Consider the following 18,041-nt stretch of genomic DNA (forward strand, 5'->3'; position numbering starts at 1 on the left):
TCGACTCGCTGCTCAGAGCTTGGCTAATTCGCCACCGCAGCACCCGAAAACAAGAGAAATAGAAAACAGTGCTTGAATTGATACGAGTCATAGTGGGAAATCCATCATGTATATGTCATCACGTCATGGTACCAATGCAGTTCAAAAGAGACAAGACATTATCATTACATAAAACTTCACTCCGATACTAACTATACCTACCCTACTACAAAGCACAATCACGGTCGCAAGTGGAACCCTCCTTACTGTCCACTTCCACTTCCACTCCCACCCCCAAGACCAGAAGGCATAGCCCTAAACCCCATCCTCCTAGCATACTCCACTTCCTCAGCTTTCGTCAACCCATCCCCGGTCTTACTCCAATTAGCAGACGAGGTCCTCGCTCTGAACTTGTTGGTTCGGACTTTGAACAGTTCTTCCATGTTGAGCGGTTTGATAGGACCGAACAATTCATCAGGATTTCGATGAGCCTGCGCTTCGAGGGCGGCACGAAGTTGGGGTGATTCGGCCCATGTGGGGGGGATGAAATCTTTGGTTCGATCTTCATCGTCCGAGTCGGAGTATCTATAGTCAAGTGTGCTGTCAGCTGACTGTTTCCCATACTCACACTCATACAACGAGACAGGGATAACTTGATATCGAGATGCTGTAGAGAGGACTGAAATGGCAGACCACCACTCACTCAGAATTGATATCAGGCAGCTCAATATCCTCACTCTGCACCATAGCAGCCTTCTCATCCAACTGCGACTGCAATGCTACCCTACTCTGCTGGAGTATACTATTCGCATGAGAAGGAACAGCAGTAGATGTTCTAAGAGATTGAGGCTGTTGCGAAGGTCGTGAGGGAGGTCCAAGTGGTCTTCTCTCGCTATTTCCATTCTGTTGACTCTGCGTGACCAATGTGATCGTAGATGATTGAGCAGCAGTCTCGGCAGTGCGGAATGCCGATGGTCCCATCTTACCGCTGAGACCCATGGTTGAGGTGGATGATCCCAGTGTAGCTTGTTTGGTAGGTTTGAAAGGCTCTTTACCCTTTTGGGATTGCTGTAAGGAGGAAGCGGCAGAAGATGCAGTAGGTGGTTTGGCGGAAGGTTTGTTTTGCGATTTGTTCAAAGCAGCAGTTTGAGCAGCCATCTTTCGCTTTCTGGCAGCTTCTTCCTCGGCGGCCTGTATGTCGTGACCTAATCAGCTTTGGTCTCACTACTACGCTTTCACGTCTGTGATGCTTGACTTACCCTCAGTTTAGCAACTTGTGCTTCCCGCTCAGCCTTCTCCTTATCAGCCTTCTCTTTGGCCGCCAAAGCAGCTTTATCGGCTCTCTCCTTCTGTCTCTTTTCAAATTCAGCTCTGAGTCGTCTCTTTTCTTCAATTTCAGCGATCTTTGCTTTTCTTTCTTCATCAGCTCGGATGCGTTCTTCTTCCGCTTTCTTCTTGGCGGCTTGTTGTCGTCGGAGTTCAGTTTCTTTCAAATTAGCTTTACGCTCAGCAGCAGCTTGTTCCTGTAATATTAATACAAAATACGTATCAGCTGGATGTCACTTCAAATCCTGAGAGTAGAGTGCAGCTTACCTTCTTGGCAGCAGCAGCGGCAAGTTGAAGACTCTTTACCGGTCCTGTGGCGGGTTTCACTCCCAGAGCCTTAGCAGCCATTGATTGACCTTGACTGAGGACACTTCCGGAAGTGACGACGGATGATGTGGACATTTTTAGCGGAGTGGGAGCAACGCTGGAGGAAGATGGTGTCTTCCGGTGAGTCTGGTCATTAGATGTGTCAGCTGAGCTCTTCATATATCTAATCATGTCAAAAGCTCACCTTGATCTCGACAATTGGAGGAGCATGGTGTGGTTTCTGAATTTCAACCACCTCTTCCTCTTCTTCGCTCATTTCATCAAATTCATCTTCCTCTTCCATCTCCTCATCTTCATCTTCACTTGCCTCAGGAGCCTTTCTGGGATCCTCTTTCACCTTAACAGGTTCAACCTTATTCTTTGCCGAAGCCAGTCTCTCCTTCTCCTTTTGCAACGCCACTGAAGGCTCATGGGCATGTTTCTCTTCTCTAGCATGCAAGGCAGGAGCAGTGTATTTAGCTGGTGCTCGGGTAGGCGTACCAGTAGGAGTAGTCGATTGAGGTTCAACTTCAACCGGAGCAGAAGGTTGTCTCTGCGTGGTAGCCATCGAAGTTCGTGAATCAACAGGCATGAGCTCCTCAACTACAGATTGTTCCTCGATCATCTCTTCCTCCTCTTCAGGCGACATAGGTGCTTGAGCCTTCTGTTGGAGCGAAGCAGGCTTGGGAGTGGTGGATCTACCGATTGGCTCTTCTTCATCAGCTTCCATATCCTTTTCTTCGACTTGAGTTTCAGATCTGTTCGCTTCCTTCATCAATCTCTCCAATTCCATCTCCGCCAATCGTTCTTCTTCCAATTCTCTAGCCAATCTCTGAGCTTCCTCTTCGGGGTCAGAGCCACCAAGACCAAGCAATCCAGCACCGATACTACCTAGACCTCTCAAGAATCCAGTTCCAGTACTCTTCGCTTGCGGTACTCGACCAGCAGCTCCAGTAGACGCTGCCAAAGCGGCTTTTTGTTTGGCCAGCTCTTTAGCAGCGGTCTTTTCTCGTAGCTCATCAAGGGCCTTGGTGACTTTATGTATATCTGATCGAGGATTATCATTCTGAACGGTAGATCGACTGAGCGAGTTGGGTTGAGAGATGACACCTGTCGAGCCGAATGATGGAGTTTTACTGGGCATGTTGGGTCGGCCCATTGGTCCGGGTGTACGAGCAGGTAGAGCGTCGGTGTAATTTGGTACAGGGACATCAGCGTTGAACTTGGCTGTTTTCTCAGGTCTCCTTTCTTCTTCCATTTCTTCCTCCTCTTCTTCTTCGTCCATGCCGTGATCTGATTTCCGTTTAAGTCCATTGATAGGAGCTAGACTCTTTCTTAACCCAGCAAAGTCAAGAGCGGTACTTGGTCTCTGAGCAGAAGCATAAGATTTTCGAAGAGCTGCACCAGCATCGGTGGTAGGCAAACCATTCACGGGGACAGCATTGGAGCCGAGAGCTTTACTGAGCCAGGATGATCGGACTTGTCGGATGGGTTGAGAAGTACCACTAGCGACTGAAGGATTGGCGAAGGAGGTTGGCATAGTAGGATCGACTTTACGTTCCGGTTCCTCATGGTTGGGTTGAGAAGTAACATCTTCTTCGTGAGCAGTCTCAAGGGCGGTGTGTTCTTGAGCTTCGGGTTCAGCGTCATCCATTTCTTCAATCTGCTCCGTGACCGCCTCTGGCTGGATTTCATGCTCGACTTCAGCCATGGGTTCTTCAACACTCTCTGGTTCTCCAGATTCTTCCTCCACTTGGACGGGTATATTTACCTGTTGAGTAGATGAATCGGATCTTTCTTCAGCTTCGACCACAATAGGTAATTCCTTAGCGTCAGGTACAGGTTCCGATATCGTTTGTTCTTGAATCTCTTGCTCTATACCGATGGATTGAACTTCTTCTTCCTCTTCTACCACCTGTGCTTCTTCTACGGGTTGGGCTTGAGGAACAGACTCCTCAACTTCCACTTCCATCGGTTGTTCAGCCACTTCCTCTGGCTTCTCCGTGGTCTTCTTGGATTTCGATCTAGTGGATTTCGATTTCTTCTCTACCACATCATCTTTCGCACTAGAAGATACGGATGACTTGGATTTCTCCGAAGTTGAGAAAGAGGTTGTGGTATTATCGACAGAAGTGGGAGGTGAATTTTCGTCGTTCTCAACTGCTTTTTTCGATTTACCTTTCTTAGCTTTCGGTTTTGGTTTAGCTTTTTCAGGTTTTGCTTTCACGGGACTATTGCCAGCTTTGGGAGATGCGATTGGTGTGGGAGAGAGGGTCGATACGTTGAGTGAGCGGGGTTGGAGTGGTGAGAGAGCTGATCGGGACTGTTATCACAGATGAAGCGATTAGCGGATATTCCTTTAGGGAATCAGAATATGGTAGGGAATGCATGGAGATGATACGCACGTTTTGTTTGGTATTTGGACTCAAAGCCAATCTAGCATTAAGACCTTTGACTTTATCGGTCCTTTCTTTAGCTGCGGCGGTGTTCGCTCGTGTCTTCTTGGTTGTCTGGGTACGCGAGGGTGTCTTCATGAGTTCGGTGATGGGTGCTCTACCATAACATCATAACCGCAAGAAACATTAGCATATTTCCCTTATACCTGAATCAGGAAGATACGTATTAATTGGTGTGGTAGATGACAACATATGTTTATAGACCTCACCTGTTCTGCCTATCCATGATCTGCTCCATATACCCATCCAGCCATCCATAACCCAGATCATTGATACTTCCCTCCAACTCTGACAGCGTAGTGACAGCAGCTCTGCGTAGACCATCACGGAGATTGAAAGCGTAATGATCTAGCGTAGGCATCTCTTGCGATAGAAATGTCATGGTGTCGTCTCGACTTGCAGCCTGAGGATGAGCTATGCCTATGCCAGGGATCAAGGGTGAGATGTTATAATGATGTTGAAGGATGAGGAAGAGAGAAGAGAGATGAACATGAGGAATCAAGTTTGGATATAAACAACTCAACTCGTAACCCTGAAAAATCATTCACCAAACATTGATGCAATGTCACGTGGTAAGCACGTGGAGTAATACAAATCGATAAACAAACAAAATCCAGTCAACATTACCAGTAGTACCAGCATCTCACACGATATCATCATCGTCATGCATCTGTATCTTGCAAGTCACTAGAAACTCTGTAGAAATCATACATCCATTCCAGTAACAGATCGCTCTGACATGTCAGCCTTGGGAGCGAGGGTGAGTCAAAGAAGGGTGTCTACAGTCTCTCAATCACCCAAGCTGACGCGACTGTCTTTTAAACCGTCCCTTAGACCAAGAAGGTGAGCCAAGGGTGTAAACAACATCCCACCCGCTGTGACCTCGCTGACCATCACATACCATCAGGTCACAACCTACGGCAAGAAGAAGACTGTAAGCTTCCTCACCGCCTACCGCCTCAGGCACACAAGCTCACCGCAATACACACTCATGCATAGCAAATCATCTCTATCCACACCGACATCTCCCAACCCCTCCCTCCCTCGTCCCCTCTCCCCGCACTTACAACCAAGACCAAACGACCAGTCCTGCAAACAAAACTCTCAAATGATATCACCAACCTACCTTCCACACCACTCCCTCCCTCCAAGTTCAAATCAAAGACCAAAGGCAAGGTGATAGAAGAAGATGACTTCGTGCCATCAAGTCCAAGTCCCGAAACCATATTCAAAACTCGAAAGGTCAATCGACCAGGTAAAGTGGTCATACCGAAATCACCCATCTCATCTCCTAACCACAACACTAAGTCCACGACCAAGACTCCATTGAGAAGGAGCAGAATACCCGAAGTGGTCATACCTACTTCAAGGAAGGTTAAACCACTAGGAACCCTGACTAGACGACTCCAAGAAATTACTATTGAGGATTCTCCTGCACTTTGTGACGAAATTATAGATCTCACTCAAGATGATCAAGATGAGATACCAGATCGTCAAGTATCATTGAACGAGTTACTGTCAACCTGCTCTTCAACCAGTATACGATCTTTCTCAGACTTCCTCGGTGCGGGGGAATTACCAAAATATGAAAGTATAAGGAAAGTAGGCGAAGCCTCTTATTCTGAAGTATTTGGTTTGGTCGAAGGGGATGATGTGAGATATGTGTTGAAAGTGATTCCATTACTCTCGACACCCTCGAATGCGGATGGTTCAGAAAACAAACCAATGCCGGATTGCAGTAAGATCGAGGATGTCAAGAGGGAAATACAAGTTACCAAGCGGATGAGTCAAGTTCCAGGAGGAGGATTCGTAGAGTACATAGGGTATGTCACCCTCCAAAACCCCCCCTTCACTAGATAGATCTAGGAAGGTGCTGACGTGGCTTATCGTGGGACAGATCGTACGTGGTAGAAGGTGCTTACCCTCAACAGCTATTGGATGAATGGGATGAATTCAAAGCTACAGAGGGATCAGCAAGCGTCCGACCATGTGAGTATTAAGCTACTCTTCCATATCGTTTAGGCCGATCCTGCGGTTCATCCGTGCGCTGATTCTCTCCTATTTTCGCATACTCAGCCGCTCTCGCTTCCACCCAGAAATACTGTCTTCTCCTCCTCTCACACGCTGGAACGGATCTGGAAACCTTCAAATTCTCCCAATCACAGGGATACCTCCAAGCAGCAGGGGTATTCTGGCAGATCGTTTCTTCCCTAGCCAGAGCAGAGGAATGGACACAGTTTGAGGTGCGTGGATCAGCTGCTTTAATCCCGGGCGTGCTCAGAAAATCACCCAGCTGACAAAATATGATGAGCAGCATCGAGACCTACATGAAGGGCAGATCTTGATTCACGCTACAGTTCAGACACAGCATGGCACCGAGCAGAATTACCTCGATCCATCATTCTGCGGAGTGAATTCTACTATAATCGACTTCGGTCTGTCTCGTCTGGGTATACCAAACCAGGCAGAATCGGTGTGGACGGAAATTCCAAAAGAAGTGTATGAGGGTAAAGGTGCGCAGTGGGATTTGTACAGGCTCATGAGGGACAAGGTCGACGGTGAGGGTAGTGATGAGGGTTGGGAGGGGTTCAACCCCATTACCAATGTTATGGTGAGTTAACGATAATGTCTAATCGGTTCTCATCTTCTTGAGCTGTATTTGAGTTTCAAGGGATACTTTGTCGACCTTCCTGACCTTACATATCCGCATGATATATCATGCTAATACCTGCCGTATACTCATAGTGGCTGCATTACATTCTAACCTACATGCTCTCGACCAAACTCCCCCGCCAACCTAGACAACCCAACAGACGATCCAAGAAATCAATAATGACATATGAACACGAAGAAAAAGCTATGCTGGTCTTGAATCAGGCTGAGAAAATCTTAGCGTTCAGTATAGATAGGGGAAGAAAGGGGTTGAGAGGACAAGTGGAATATACCGAGGAGGATAGGTTGAAGAGCGCTGGGGATGTTTTGAAGTGGGGTGTGCAGCAAGGCTGGGTAAGCAAGTTGAGCTAGGTCATTGTATCTCAGTTGGTTCGGGTCCTGCTTTTGGGAACTTTGGTCGATCGTTCGTCTGTGGACTATTCTTCTTCCTTTTATCTGGTTGTTTTAGAGGGATCAGGGGGGAATGAGTGGTTGTACATTATGATAATAACGAAACCTTCGGAAATATGTATATGCCATATGTCAGAATCCCACGCATCGATCATTGTCATCATCTCAAATAACGTACAGCTTCAGGAACTAATCTACACATACAACTTGAATACTGATATGACGGGGTAGAATATCTATGTTATGGCTCTACCAATCCACACCCGCCCGCCTTGAATTCCCTATTCCCCCGACCGCCGACCACCTACTCAACCCCACCTTTCAACCTCTCCAACTCCCTCTCCAACCTCTCTCGTTTCTGCTTGAGCATCATCACCTTCTTCCTCTGCAGGATACTCAGCTCCCTGAGATTCAGGTCCGATATCTTACATGATGTATCTTGGGGGTCTTTCTCCTCCACCAGGGAGGAGGGTAAGGACGCATTGGGCAGCTCGTCCAGGATAGGTGATCGAGCGGATTGGAGGATGATTAGCTATTCATCCAACAGCGAGTCAGCTTGATAAGTTCACGGACAGATGCACATTATCTACCCTAAGACCGTCTACGACGTATCTCAGTGCCAAGTATGGGCTCGCATCTTTGTTCTGGTTTTTTTCCCCTCTCGCCGTGGGAAGTCTGGGATAGTCACACTCACCCTCTCTTCCAACGTCGATACCCTCGATTTCTCATGCTCCACCATCCCCTCTGCTCTCACTATCAGCTGATCTATCTGAGGTGCGAGCGAGGTTGATAAGGCGGATTTATGCGCTAGGATGGTAGGTTCAGGAAGGACTAGGAAGTGCTACGAAGACGAACAACAGGTGGAAGATCAGAATCAGCAGACAATATTGATAGGGGCTATACAAGCACATGTATCAGATATTCTAATTCCTCTGTTCTCTATTTCCCTATCAGGATTCGAGATATACTTGGACCATTCATATCGATGAATCATCATCCCCATGATCATACAGGGACCTCCCCTTCCCTACCCATCTCGCATTTCCATCATCCCTCCTCCGGTGAACCACTCACATGCTTATGCCTCATAACCTTTGTCAACCTCCCCAAATCCCCCGTACCACCTTCCAACTTCCTCAATCCCTCATTCAAAGTACTCGAACATCGTTCCGTGGCAGATACACAATCCTCCAGCGCATTTAGGAAATCGTTAGAAGGGGGTGTAGGATAGATTGATTCTCTTGGGAGATGTCGGGATGTAGAGGTGTATGCCATTGTCTTTGTGGTGAGATTGGTGTTCTGTTCGATGACAGTGATGTGAGCAGTGAGCAGAGGAATGTTATGTATCCATGTTTACAAGTTTGCTTTCTTTGGCTTTTGAGAGGAGAGGTTCAGTAGTACTGAGCTTTGACCTCCACCTACGCGTATGAGTAAGTCACGTGTAGCACAGTTCGGGTCTTACCACACTGTATGTTAACGACCAGCACATACTTGCATTTGAAGGAATAAGACTCGCATGCATGCATGTATGTATGTATATGCTGTATGTTCTGGGATCAAGACCAAAAAATAATGGATCATGACGGGAAACCTGTCCTGTCACTCCGCTACTTCGCCGACACAGATAACCTCAGTAGGAGTACTAGTCGAGCAGACAGTCGGACCTATCGGTCATTCCCACCGGATACGTATAAACATAAACATAAACGTAAAGGTAAACAAACACAGATAAATGTTCTCGTGAACATATTTGGTAAGATCGTTCCAACAAACAAGTAACAAAGCCATTGGCACTATCGGTAGGTGACTTGCAGGTACCGAAAGGAATAAGGTTACTGAGTGGTACTGTACTCGAGCAGTACATAATCACAAAGTATTGACAGGATGCACTAACTCACCCAAACAAACATGGAATGCCTGACAGGTACTAACCCCGCTTCACCTGGCATGAAGATCTACATCTAACATTAAAACTGTATTAAGATCAGCGAGATCACGTTGAGCATCACACCGTAGATCTCTCTCTCCCTGGTCATTAATCCCGGCTTTCACGAGGCGTTGCTCCACAGCTTGAGCTTTATGGCATGGCAGAACCTTGATTTTTGGTCATCCTCCATCCATTCATCCATCCACTCACTTAGGTATCTCCTGAACCGAGCTGTGATCCGTCTGAAGTTTGATGATCTCCGTGATCTCGACATTATGCTTTCCTCTAAACGCACAAACAACTGATGAGTGCTGTATATAAATAAGAGCAGCTATCGCAAGATGCAAACTTACCATCCCCTTATCTTTTTGCCCATCAACCCAATCGAATTGCTCACTCCCTCTACGAGTCTCATTCAACCAACTTGGACATTACACTCATTTAACTACGACTGAATCACAATGAAGACCTCCCAATTTATCACTCTCACAGCGATCAGCTTCGGTCTGAACGTCCTCAGCGTACTGGCCGAAGGCACTTTCGCAGGATGTTTCAATTATCCTAATGGGGGTACATACACCTCGCAGATGACAACTGATCCCGAGGTCTGCGCGGTAAGTCAAATCATGACTTTATGAACCAAAGCGCACTTCATTGGTTGCTAACAGAGACCCATATAACCCAAAACACATAACAGAGCTACTGCACCACCAAATATTCGTCGATATATTACATGCAATACTGTTTCTGCACCGACAATTACGGCACCTTCGACACCAGGTACGCGGCCGATCCCAACACCTGTGCGCCGAGTGGTCGGAACTCGCTCTACGTCCGAAGTACCACATTCGATTTTGCCAATTGCGCTACACCCGGTTCAATCTTCTTCGACAATAACGAAAACACGCAGTATAACACGGCGACCGATCTGGTGGATTGTTTCGGTCAATGTAAGAATTCTAGGTATGCCGCTTTGGCTTATGATGTGAGTCCTGACCCCTTTGCTCGAAAAAGGGCAGAATGGTATTATGATATAATTACTGTACAGTCAGTGATGGGACATGTCGCAGTGACTTGAATGGGATCTGAAGCTGACGCTAACGAGGACCGAATCAGAGCACTCAAGCTTCATATACTTGCGCATGTGGGGATGAACTTTCCCTTCAGACTAGTGAAACTTGTAGTACCACTTCTACTTTGGTATGTCTCTCGTTCGACCTTCGTGGTGAAGGTGACAACGTTGACAATTTGATTTGATCGGATAGGTCTACACCCATCCTGCAGGTGGTAAGTCATTCGCTACCATGCAAATGTAAAGCAACATTTCACAGGTGACTGAACCAAAATCAACATGTCGCAGCTGCCGTCTCAGGTTTAGCTCGACGAAATGCCCGTGAAGCCCTGAGGAGGACAAGACAAGCTGCCCTCATCCAAGTCTGTCCTAAAGGCATGACAGCTTGTGTGATCCCCGGACTGGAGGGTGCCGATGCTTGGGAGGTGAGTCGCGCTTTCATTCTGACCACGACGCATGAAAGACCACCTCATCCGAATCAGATGAAACCAAGTCGAAGAGACGTGTCGCTGATGTGTCTCGTGCATTGCCGGACGTAGTGCGTTGATACTCAAAACGACCTCGAATCATGCGGAGGATGCATCAACGGAGCCTACAACAACGCCACTGCCATCGCCGGTCAATCGTAAGTGCAATTCCTCACTACTCACTACATGTGACAAGAACACAGGCGTGCGACAAGACCAGTAGTTGATAAGAGTTCTGGTGGATGTAGTTGCCAGAACCAAGTCGGTGTCAAGATGGGAGCCACAACCTGTCAAGCAGGTCAATGTGTGAACTACGATTGTGCACCGGGGTACAAGCTGGTCGATGGGGGTTGTACAGCCCTCTAATCTCGGATACTGGCCTAACCTTTATGCCACACGGTACCTTGATCGCCCTTCTTCACCCTGGTCCATTCCAATTCTGAAAAAATGGGATGGTCGATAGTCCATCTTTCAATTCGTTGTTTTTCACATCTTCGTTATTTCAATGTTATCTTTATCTTAGTCAGGTTTTTAAGTTCTTCTGGGTTTTATGGACAATTGTTATCATCTGAAATTCATCCCACGTCTAAGAGTAATAAACTTCAGAGAGGAGCAGATCATATCGCAGCAACGAACGAACGAGCAAACATACTGAAACCCATACAACGCCGAAGTGCTGACATGACATGACGTGAAAAATCGACAACCGCACTCACCATCATGCATGTTTACTCGCTCAAATGTTCAAACGCAATTCAAAGGTTCCTGCGCTGTTCTGCATCCGAGAGTAGCAGTACACTGCGCATATGTATGCACTGGGCTACAGTATTTCTCGGTCCCATCCGGTAAAGTCGGAGTGAGCTCAAAGACAAACAAAAACAAAAATGTGGGCCGCCAAGGGCGACTGACACCTGACTCTCGTAATTATTTGGTAAAGCGCAAAAACATCAAACAACCAAACTCACTGGTTGGACTACAGACTGATTTATGTACTGTACAGGAGTAAAAACAAGTTTCAGCTCTGAGTAGGAATAGGTTGACAAGGACATACAGTATACACCTTTCTTTCGCCTATCCGGATTATCCTGCACAGGGGGGTAAGTGACCTCCGAGGCACGCTGCGCGGGATGGTAACTCCCACCCTGAAGGAGATCAGCGTGCTTCTCATGCGAGTGAGTCGCTGGCTCATTATCCGCCTCTATACCGGGTATGGCTTAGGGTGTGGCGTGGACTTGGCTTCTGGACTCGGATCGTCCATTTGTATGTGTCCATTACAGATGTACAGAAACAGCGTGAAGCGTGGATTGTTCGGCCGTCCTTCACCTATCCTTCATGGTGCACCGTGCGCATGTCGATGTTGAGGTGTACTGCCCTGGTGCAATGAAGCGAACAAGCAGGATAGGATGCAAAAGTACTGCAATTGTATCGCAATATAAGAGGGGGTCCGTCCGAAATGTGTGATTCCCCTCTTCTTGCATCGTCCAGTTCAGATCAAGTCACATAAATCTGCTCATACTCATCTATGTTCATAGACCATAAAAATGAAGACCACCCAGTTCATCTCCCTCACTGCTCTGACGATGGGTATGGGCGCCCTCAAAGTACTGGCAGAAAGTACTTATGCGGGGTGCTACGCCTCTCCTCCCGGAACATACAGCAACCAACAGACCACTGACCCCGAGGTTTGTGCAGTGAGTATCTCGCTTCGTTATTCCAATGACTCGATTAGGCTGTAGTAACTACATTTTTTGTTGACAATCGCATCCCCAGAGCTACTGTACGACCCAATACTCTGCCATAGCAAACACCAATCAATGTTATTGTTCCGACTCCTACCCCTCCCCAGGTAACATGCAAGCATACGGTCCCGACAACTGCGCCTCGAACGGTCAAGCAGCAGTGTACGCTAGAGACACCACATTCGACTTCTCCAATTGTGCTGGGTTTTATTCAACCGTGTTTGATGGAAGGGGATATTCCGAGTTTGACTCGGTAAATGACCCAAAGGCTTGTTTCGCGAGTTGTCGATCTAAGCGATACGCTGTATTTGGATACGATGTGAGTTTGATATCTCATTCCATTCTAGAAGGGAAGGGAAGAAACGGTACAATATGCTAACTGATGGTGGGTGGAACGAATTGAATCGAGATAGTTCACTGTCAGTGGCTACGTCTGTGCTTGTGGGACTACACTTGATAGTCAGTCTAGCCAAACATGCGGTAGTAATTCCTTCTTGGTAGGTCGAGTCAAGTTCTTAAATGGTATCTCACATTCCACTCTGCTAATATGGAAAGTATCTTTCTTTGATAGGTTTACACACATCCTGCAGGTGGTGAGTTGATAGGCTCACTCCGATGAATATCTCAATGTGAGATACTGATGAATTGCCTCTATCAGCCGCCGCATCAGGTTGGGCCAGACGAAATGCCCGTGAAGCACTCAAGAGATCAAGACAGGCTGCCTTGATCCAAGTTTGTCCAAAAGGTATGACTGCATGCAACATTCCCGGAGTAGAAGGTGCAGACGCGTGGGAGGTGGGTTATCAGTCAACTTATACCTCGCAGAATGATCGCCGCATCCTAATCAAGTCGCGTGAGATCATAACGAGGGCGATGTGGCTGATGTATTGCAATCAACGACAGTGCGTTGATACTCAAAATGAGCTCGAATCGTGCGGTGGATGTATCAATGGAGCGTACAAAAATGCTACATCCGTTATTGGTCAATCGTGAGTCCACCTCGCATTGCATGAAAACGTAACATGAGGAACAGAATGATTCGAACGGTTTTTCTTGCGATTACTGTAGTTGCCAAAACCAATCCGGTGTCAAACTTGGAGCCACAACCTGTCAAGAGGGTAGATGTGTGAATTACGATTGTGAAGAAGGGTATCAACTGGTCGATGGAGCTTGTATTGCGGAGTGATTGAATACGGGGTACTCTTATGAGATTGAGGTTGAGATTGGAAATCGTTGTAGTGGTTCGATAATCTTATCTTCATCTCAATCATCTTTTCCCTTGCCACCTCGGTTATCAGATCGGATGGTCTGATCCTCCATCATATTTCAATGTTTCGATCATGGCATATAATATATTCTCGTTTAACTTGTAATTTTAGGTATTTTTTTGGGTTTTTTTGGACATTCTGATTTGTTTCCTCCACTCGATCATGACATGTGTCCTTGCACACATCGTAGCATCGAACGAACATCCTGCACAGAACTAACGCTAACGGCTCCAGCACTGATTCAATCCTGAGTCCGCACCCAATATAACACAGACCACAAGTAAACGAATGTATCGATACCCACTAACACTCGAAATGACGAAATCGATATCAATAAAGGAACAGCTGATCATTCGTGAGGGGGGTGTTTCATACCATCCTTTGATGATGACATTATAACAATTATAGCATCCTTTGATTACAGTACTGATAGGTGTCTCATGATTAACCCTTTGTCTTGGTTTTACGGTGATTTATTACCCCTTACACACGATGCTTAACCTTATCACTTTGACTACGGATCGTGATTGTAATTGTAATTGTAATTGTAATTGTAATTGTGATCGAGTATCGAGTGAGAAAGTGAACATCATAGACACAAGATTGACTGGGAAGATTGCAACAAGATTATACCTTGACAACGAACAACCAACAGCCATCAACGAACAAAGCCAAGAAATCACCTGAACGTGAACAAACAAACACTGAATAGAAAAGCTAAGAAAGTAGGAAGCAACACGTATACCTTGACGACGAAGATCAGCTACACCAGTTACCAACCTCGAGCTTGGTTGGTTACCTGACCTCATTTACTGGGTTACCCTGCAGCTGCAACTACAACCTAACAAGCTAGCTACATACAGTACCACCGAACACCCATCCCAACCTTAGACCATCTCATACCCCCTCTGACCACCCATCTTCAATTCACTTCACCGCTTTCCTCTCATCCTCCAACGAACGCCATCACATGCTGGTCATGCTGATATAGTCATCCCTCATTCCTATACACATAAACAAAAACCAATACAAGTCAGATCGTATATCGTACACCACACAGACCTGGCGTCTGCAATAACAAGAGTAAATGTCATCGTCCAACACAGGAGGTCTCTTAGCAGATCTTCTAGGTGGTGGAACCAATGAAGAAGAGGAAAACACTACCCGACTTACTTCTCAGACTACCGGTCTACTCTCCGACAGCGAGGAAAGCACCAATACAAGACTTTCTCCTACAGCCACAGCAGAAGCAGAGGAAGATAACTTGTTGACTTCCACTGGGCTCGCTACCACCACTGCGATTGGAGTGGCGACTACCTCTACTTCACTCGATGAAGATACATCAATCGTAAAAGATCCAACAAGGACAGTAGGTCAGGCAGTCTCTTCCACCGCTATAACCTCTTTTGGCATCTCCTCTGCCTTAGTACCTACAAGCATAAATAGTCTGACTGGTACGTCATTAAGACCCTTATTATCCTCAGCCTCAAGTCTATCAAATTTGCTTGAAACAGAGACAATTGAAGGAATAACAAGTGCTCTGTTACCTCTCACCACCACTTTAGGTTCAGCTTCGAGCTTGCTCATCTCTTCTTCTTCTGCAATTACCTCTTCCGCCTCTCTGTCAAGTATCAGAAATCTTACCTCCGCTACGACCTCAGCAACATCAGCATCAACGGAAGAGACGACTTCGGAGGAGATTACCTCAAGTACTGAATTGTGAGTTCAATCCTTCCTTCCTTCCTTCCTTTGTTCTTCACCACTATCAACCCGTGTTTCATCCCATCGATAAAAGACACAATGCTCACTTCGTTGCTGATCGATAACACAGTCCCTCCGAAACTTCCCCACCTGTCATCGTAACCATCTCAGCAGGCAAGAACGTTACCCTGACTTCTTCGATCTATTCCACCGCCGAACCTACTTCCACGGAAAACACTTCAAAGGAGGCTGCCAACAATGTCGATAGTGGGGATAACACGTCAATACTGAATACGGAGAACAAATTGTTTCCATTGGGTGTTATCTTGGTAGTGGTGGGAAGTGAGTTTATGCCCTACTTAACCGAGAATATGGTTGTGGTAACTTGCGCGTGTTCTGTCATTCATGATTTGAACGGTGTTCCAAGAGGCAGCCACACCTTCTGGTTTTCTTTTGCTCGTTCTCTTCGCTACCTCGAGTAGAGCGCTGATATCTCTCATCGACACAGGTATTATAGCCCTAGTGACAATCCTCTGGTTCCTAATGAAAGTCCTAGGCATAACCCGCCGCCGCCAGCGTCTGAGAGGAGCCATCCCCTCATTCGTCCCTCCGGAACGTATCGATTTTCCTGACGATATGGGTAATGAGAAGTACGATGCCTACCCTTCTGTACATCATCATCAGATGAACCAAAGTAATTCCTCATGGGACTATATGCCCAATGGCTATGGTGCGGGAGGGAGGTCGATGACTCCTATGGATGGGGGGAATCTAGCTGGGTTCGGGGTGGGCGACGGCAATGCGAGGGGTTACGACGAAGAGAATTTTATACCTGATTTCCCACCTCAACCTTCCCAAGGGTACATTCCACCTAGTCAGATGATGGATCATCAAAATGGCTACTCACATATCCAACAATCTAATCCATTTATGGTGGAATCGCACAACAATGGGAATAGTAGAGATCTAGTACCGGTTAGAAGTAATTCGCAATCTTCCCATGCCTCTGATCATGGCTATGGATCAGGACCAGGGCTGAGTAGGAAGGGTACCACCACCGACGCGTATGGTGGAGTGGAGATTAGTAGGAGTGGGTCGAATGGGAGTGAACATAAGTTGAATAAGGGGAGGGATTGGGAGGGAGGTGCTGGGGGGTATGTCTAGAAATGACTGATATATTCTCTAAACATATACGGTGAAGCGAGTGGAGTGTAAGAGATATTAGAAAATGTTGATAACTAAGTATATCGTATGATTACCGCAGATTGATAATACATTCGTTTAAATAGTTGATTGTGTCTTCTCCCCCGATATGTAATCTATATCTTGTACATGCATTGTACATACAGTACTAATTCAGTAATACCGTAAGTTAACGGGAAGAAAAAACCTCGCAATGACAACAAGCGTGATGAAGAAGAAAATACAAGATAACACCCATGCTCGACGCCTCGCACCGACTTCTCGTCCCATTATGTCCGAAATAATCTAGATTATTGATTCGAGTATTCTTCATATCGTATACAATCCGATCCCTACTCTCTACCTAGAAATCATCAGAATACCATCTGGTCTAAATCCTTTTCTAGAAACTTATACTCTTCATCATGTACCTCATGCTCCGACTTGGCATAGAGATCAACAGGGATTGGACCAATATAATGGACGCTAAGTTAATTAACCAAGAACCAAATAGGATCAGCCACGATTCTCTGCATCGGATGGAGTCATGTATCAAGGTAGTAGTCACGACTACAGGGTAGAAGTTTTGTTTCTTTGATATGTAGATGGAATGACTACTCACTCTCCAAACCCTCCTACATAGTATATCCTATCTATATCGAGTCTCGCCCAATAACTCGTATGTGGTGAATCTTCGTTGCCTGGTAACCAGTATTTTGAATCTGGGTGATAGGATGTGTAGCATTTTGAGAGCTTTTCAGCCTGGGAAGTGGAGATATCTCGGAGGGTAGTGACGTTCTATACATATCAAGGAAGTCAGATTTGCTTATTAGCTTATATGACCTCATGGCTGATTCCGACGATCCTATCTACGATGCACCAAGATCGAATGATGGAGAAAAGCAAAGCCAACTACCACTCACCCCCATCAAAGCTACTCTACCTCTACTCATAGGCGACCTGACCCCCTCGGTGGGCATACTGACTGTATAAGCGACGTGATGACCTGGATTCTGGAAGATGTTCTGAGTAGATCGCGAGATAGGCATGAGGATGAGTGTTAATGAGCCGTTGGAATAGCATGGAGCGTGATACTATAACCACATATATCATATTCAGCTTAAGCCATCATAAGACAATAAGACGAGGGTGGAAATGGAGAAGCTGACGTACCTCCATCATTGCGAATGGTCTGCCTATAAGACTTCCCATCAGCCCGTGATCAGAATGGTTTTCCCAGCTGACATTGGTGGAAATGTACCTACCTGCAAAATCGGTGGAATCGGGATATACACTGGCCATCGTACCGGTCTTTAAATCCTTCACCAAAACTCTAGCATTGTGGGCTATACCAGTGTAGGAAGGAAAGTTAGTAAGTAGATCGGCCGATTACCATAAAAGGATACTGACCAGCTTCTGCTAGTGTCTCTCTCCTTGACGATGGATCCAACGAAGGGAGAGTGAGACCTAGCACCGAGGTGAGGGTGAGTAATATCGAGAGGGACTTGACTAGCATTTTTTCTCTGAGTACGATTGGTGGGATTTGCTAAAGACG

The 18,041-nt window shown here is 46.4% G+C and overlaps 7 protein-coding genes across 7 annotated transcripts; 4 read left to right on the plus strand and 3 right to left on the minus strand.

Annotated features, from left to right (window-relative positions):
* Positions 1-242: 242 nt before the first annotated feature.
* I302_107013 (uncharacterized protein) lies at positions 243-4,449 on the minus strand (the record flags this gene model as incomplete). Its single annotated transcript, XM_065870390.1, has 7 exons — positions 243-564; positions 683-1,170; positions 1,239-1,502; positions 1,573-1,758; positions 1,817-3,934; positions 4,017-4,164; positions 4,277-4,449. The coding sequence occupies 7 exons, from the start codon at positions 4,447-4,449 to the stop codon at positions 243-245; spliced, it is 3,699 nt and encodes a 1,232-aa protein (XP_065726462.1).
* A 357-nt stretch (positions 4,450-4,806) lies between these two features.
* I302_107014 (uncharacterized protein) lies at positions 4,807-7,091 on the plus strand (the record flags this gene model as incomplete). The annotated part of the gene is made up of 8 exons (XM_019192336.1): positions 4,807-4,827; positions 4,902-4,910; positions 4,975-5,001; positions 5,067-5,890; positions 5,965-6,056; positions 6,144-6,310; positions 6,382-6,678; positions 6,813-7,091. 8 exons carry the CDS (start codon positions 4,807-4,809, stop codon positions 7,089-7,091), a joined length of 1,716 nt encoding a protein of 571 aa, XP_019045333.1.
* A 343-nt stretch (positions 7,092-7,434) lies between these two features.
* I302_107015 (uncharacterized protein) lies at positions 7,435-8,405 on the minus strand (the record flags this gene model as incomplete). The annotated part of the gene is made up of 3 exons (XM_019192335.1): positions 7,435-7,662; positions 7,825-7,971; positions 8,205-8,405. 3 exons carry the CDS (start codon positions 8,403-8,405, stop codon positions 7,435-7,437), a joined length of 576 nt encoding a protein of 191 aa, XP_019045332.1.
* Positions 8,406-9,518: 1,113 nt separating this feature from the next.
* Positions 9,519-10,962, plus strand: I302_107016 (uncharacterized protein; the record flags this gene model as incomplete). Its single annotated transcript, XM_065870391.1, has 7 exons — positions 9,519-9,671; positions 9,755-10,042; positions 10,174-10,257; positions 10,323-10,344; positions 10,418-10,554; positions 10,669-10,754; positions 10,845-10,962. The coding sequence occupies 7 exons, from the start codon at positions 9,519-9,521 to the stop codon at positions 10,960-10,962; spliced, it is 888 nt and encodes a 295-aa protein (XP_065726463.1).
* Positions 10,963-12,137: 1,175 nt separating this feature from the next.
* On the plus strand, positions 12,138-13,521 carry I302_107017 (uncharacterized protein; the record flags this gene model as incomplete). The annotated part of the gene is made up of 6 exons (XM_019192333.1): positions 12,138-12,287; positions 12,367-12,654; positions 12,907-12,928; positions 12,994-13,130; positions 13,239-13,324; positions 13,404-13,521. 6 exons carry the CDS (start codon positions 12,138-12,140, stop codon positions 13,519-13,521), a joined length of 801 nt encoding a protein of 266 aa, XP_019045330.1.
* A 1,169-nt stretch (positions 13,522-14,690) lies between these two features.
* I302_107018 (uncharacterized protein) lies at positions 14,691-16,468 on the plus strand (the record flags this gene model as incomplete). The annotated part of the gene is made up of 3 exons (XM_019192332.1): positions 14,691-15,322; positions 15,435-15,646; positions 15,813-16,468. 3 exons carry the CDS (start codon positions 14,691-14,693, stop codon positions 16,466-16,468), a joined length of 1,500 nt encoding a protein of 499 aa, XP_019045329.1.
* A 392-nt stretch (positions 16,469-16,860) lies between these two features.
* Positions 16,861-18,002, minus strand: I302_107019 (uncharacterized protein; the record flags this gene model as incomplete). Its single annotated transcript, XM_065870392.1, has 6 exons — positions 16,861-16,972; positions 17,109-17,284; positions 17,410-17,580; positions 17,660-17,682; positions 17,752-17,832; positions 17,897-18,002. 6 exons carry the CDS (start codon positions 18,000-18,002, stop codon positions 16,861-16,863), a joined length of 669 nt encoding a protein of 222 aa, XP_065726464.1.
* Between the last annotated feature and the right edge of the window lie 39 nt (positions 18,003-18,041).

Source organism: Kwoniella bestiolae, chromosome 5, assembly GCF_000512585.2.
Source record: "Kwoniella bestiolae CBS 10118 chromosome 5, complete sequence".
NCBI lineage: Eukaryota > Fungi > Basidiomycota > Tremellomycetes > Tremellales > Cryptococcaceae > Kwoniella > Kwoniella bestiolae.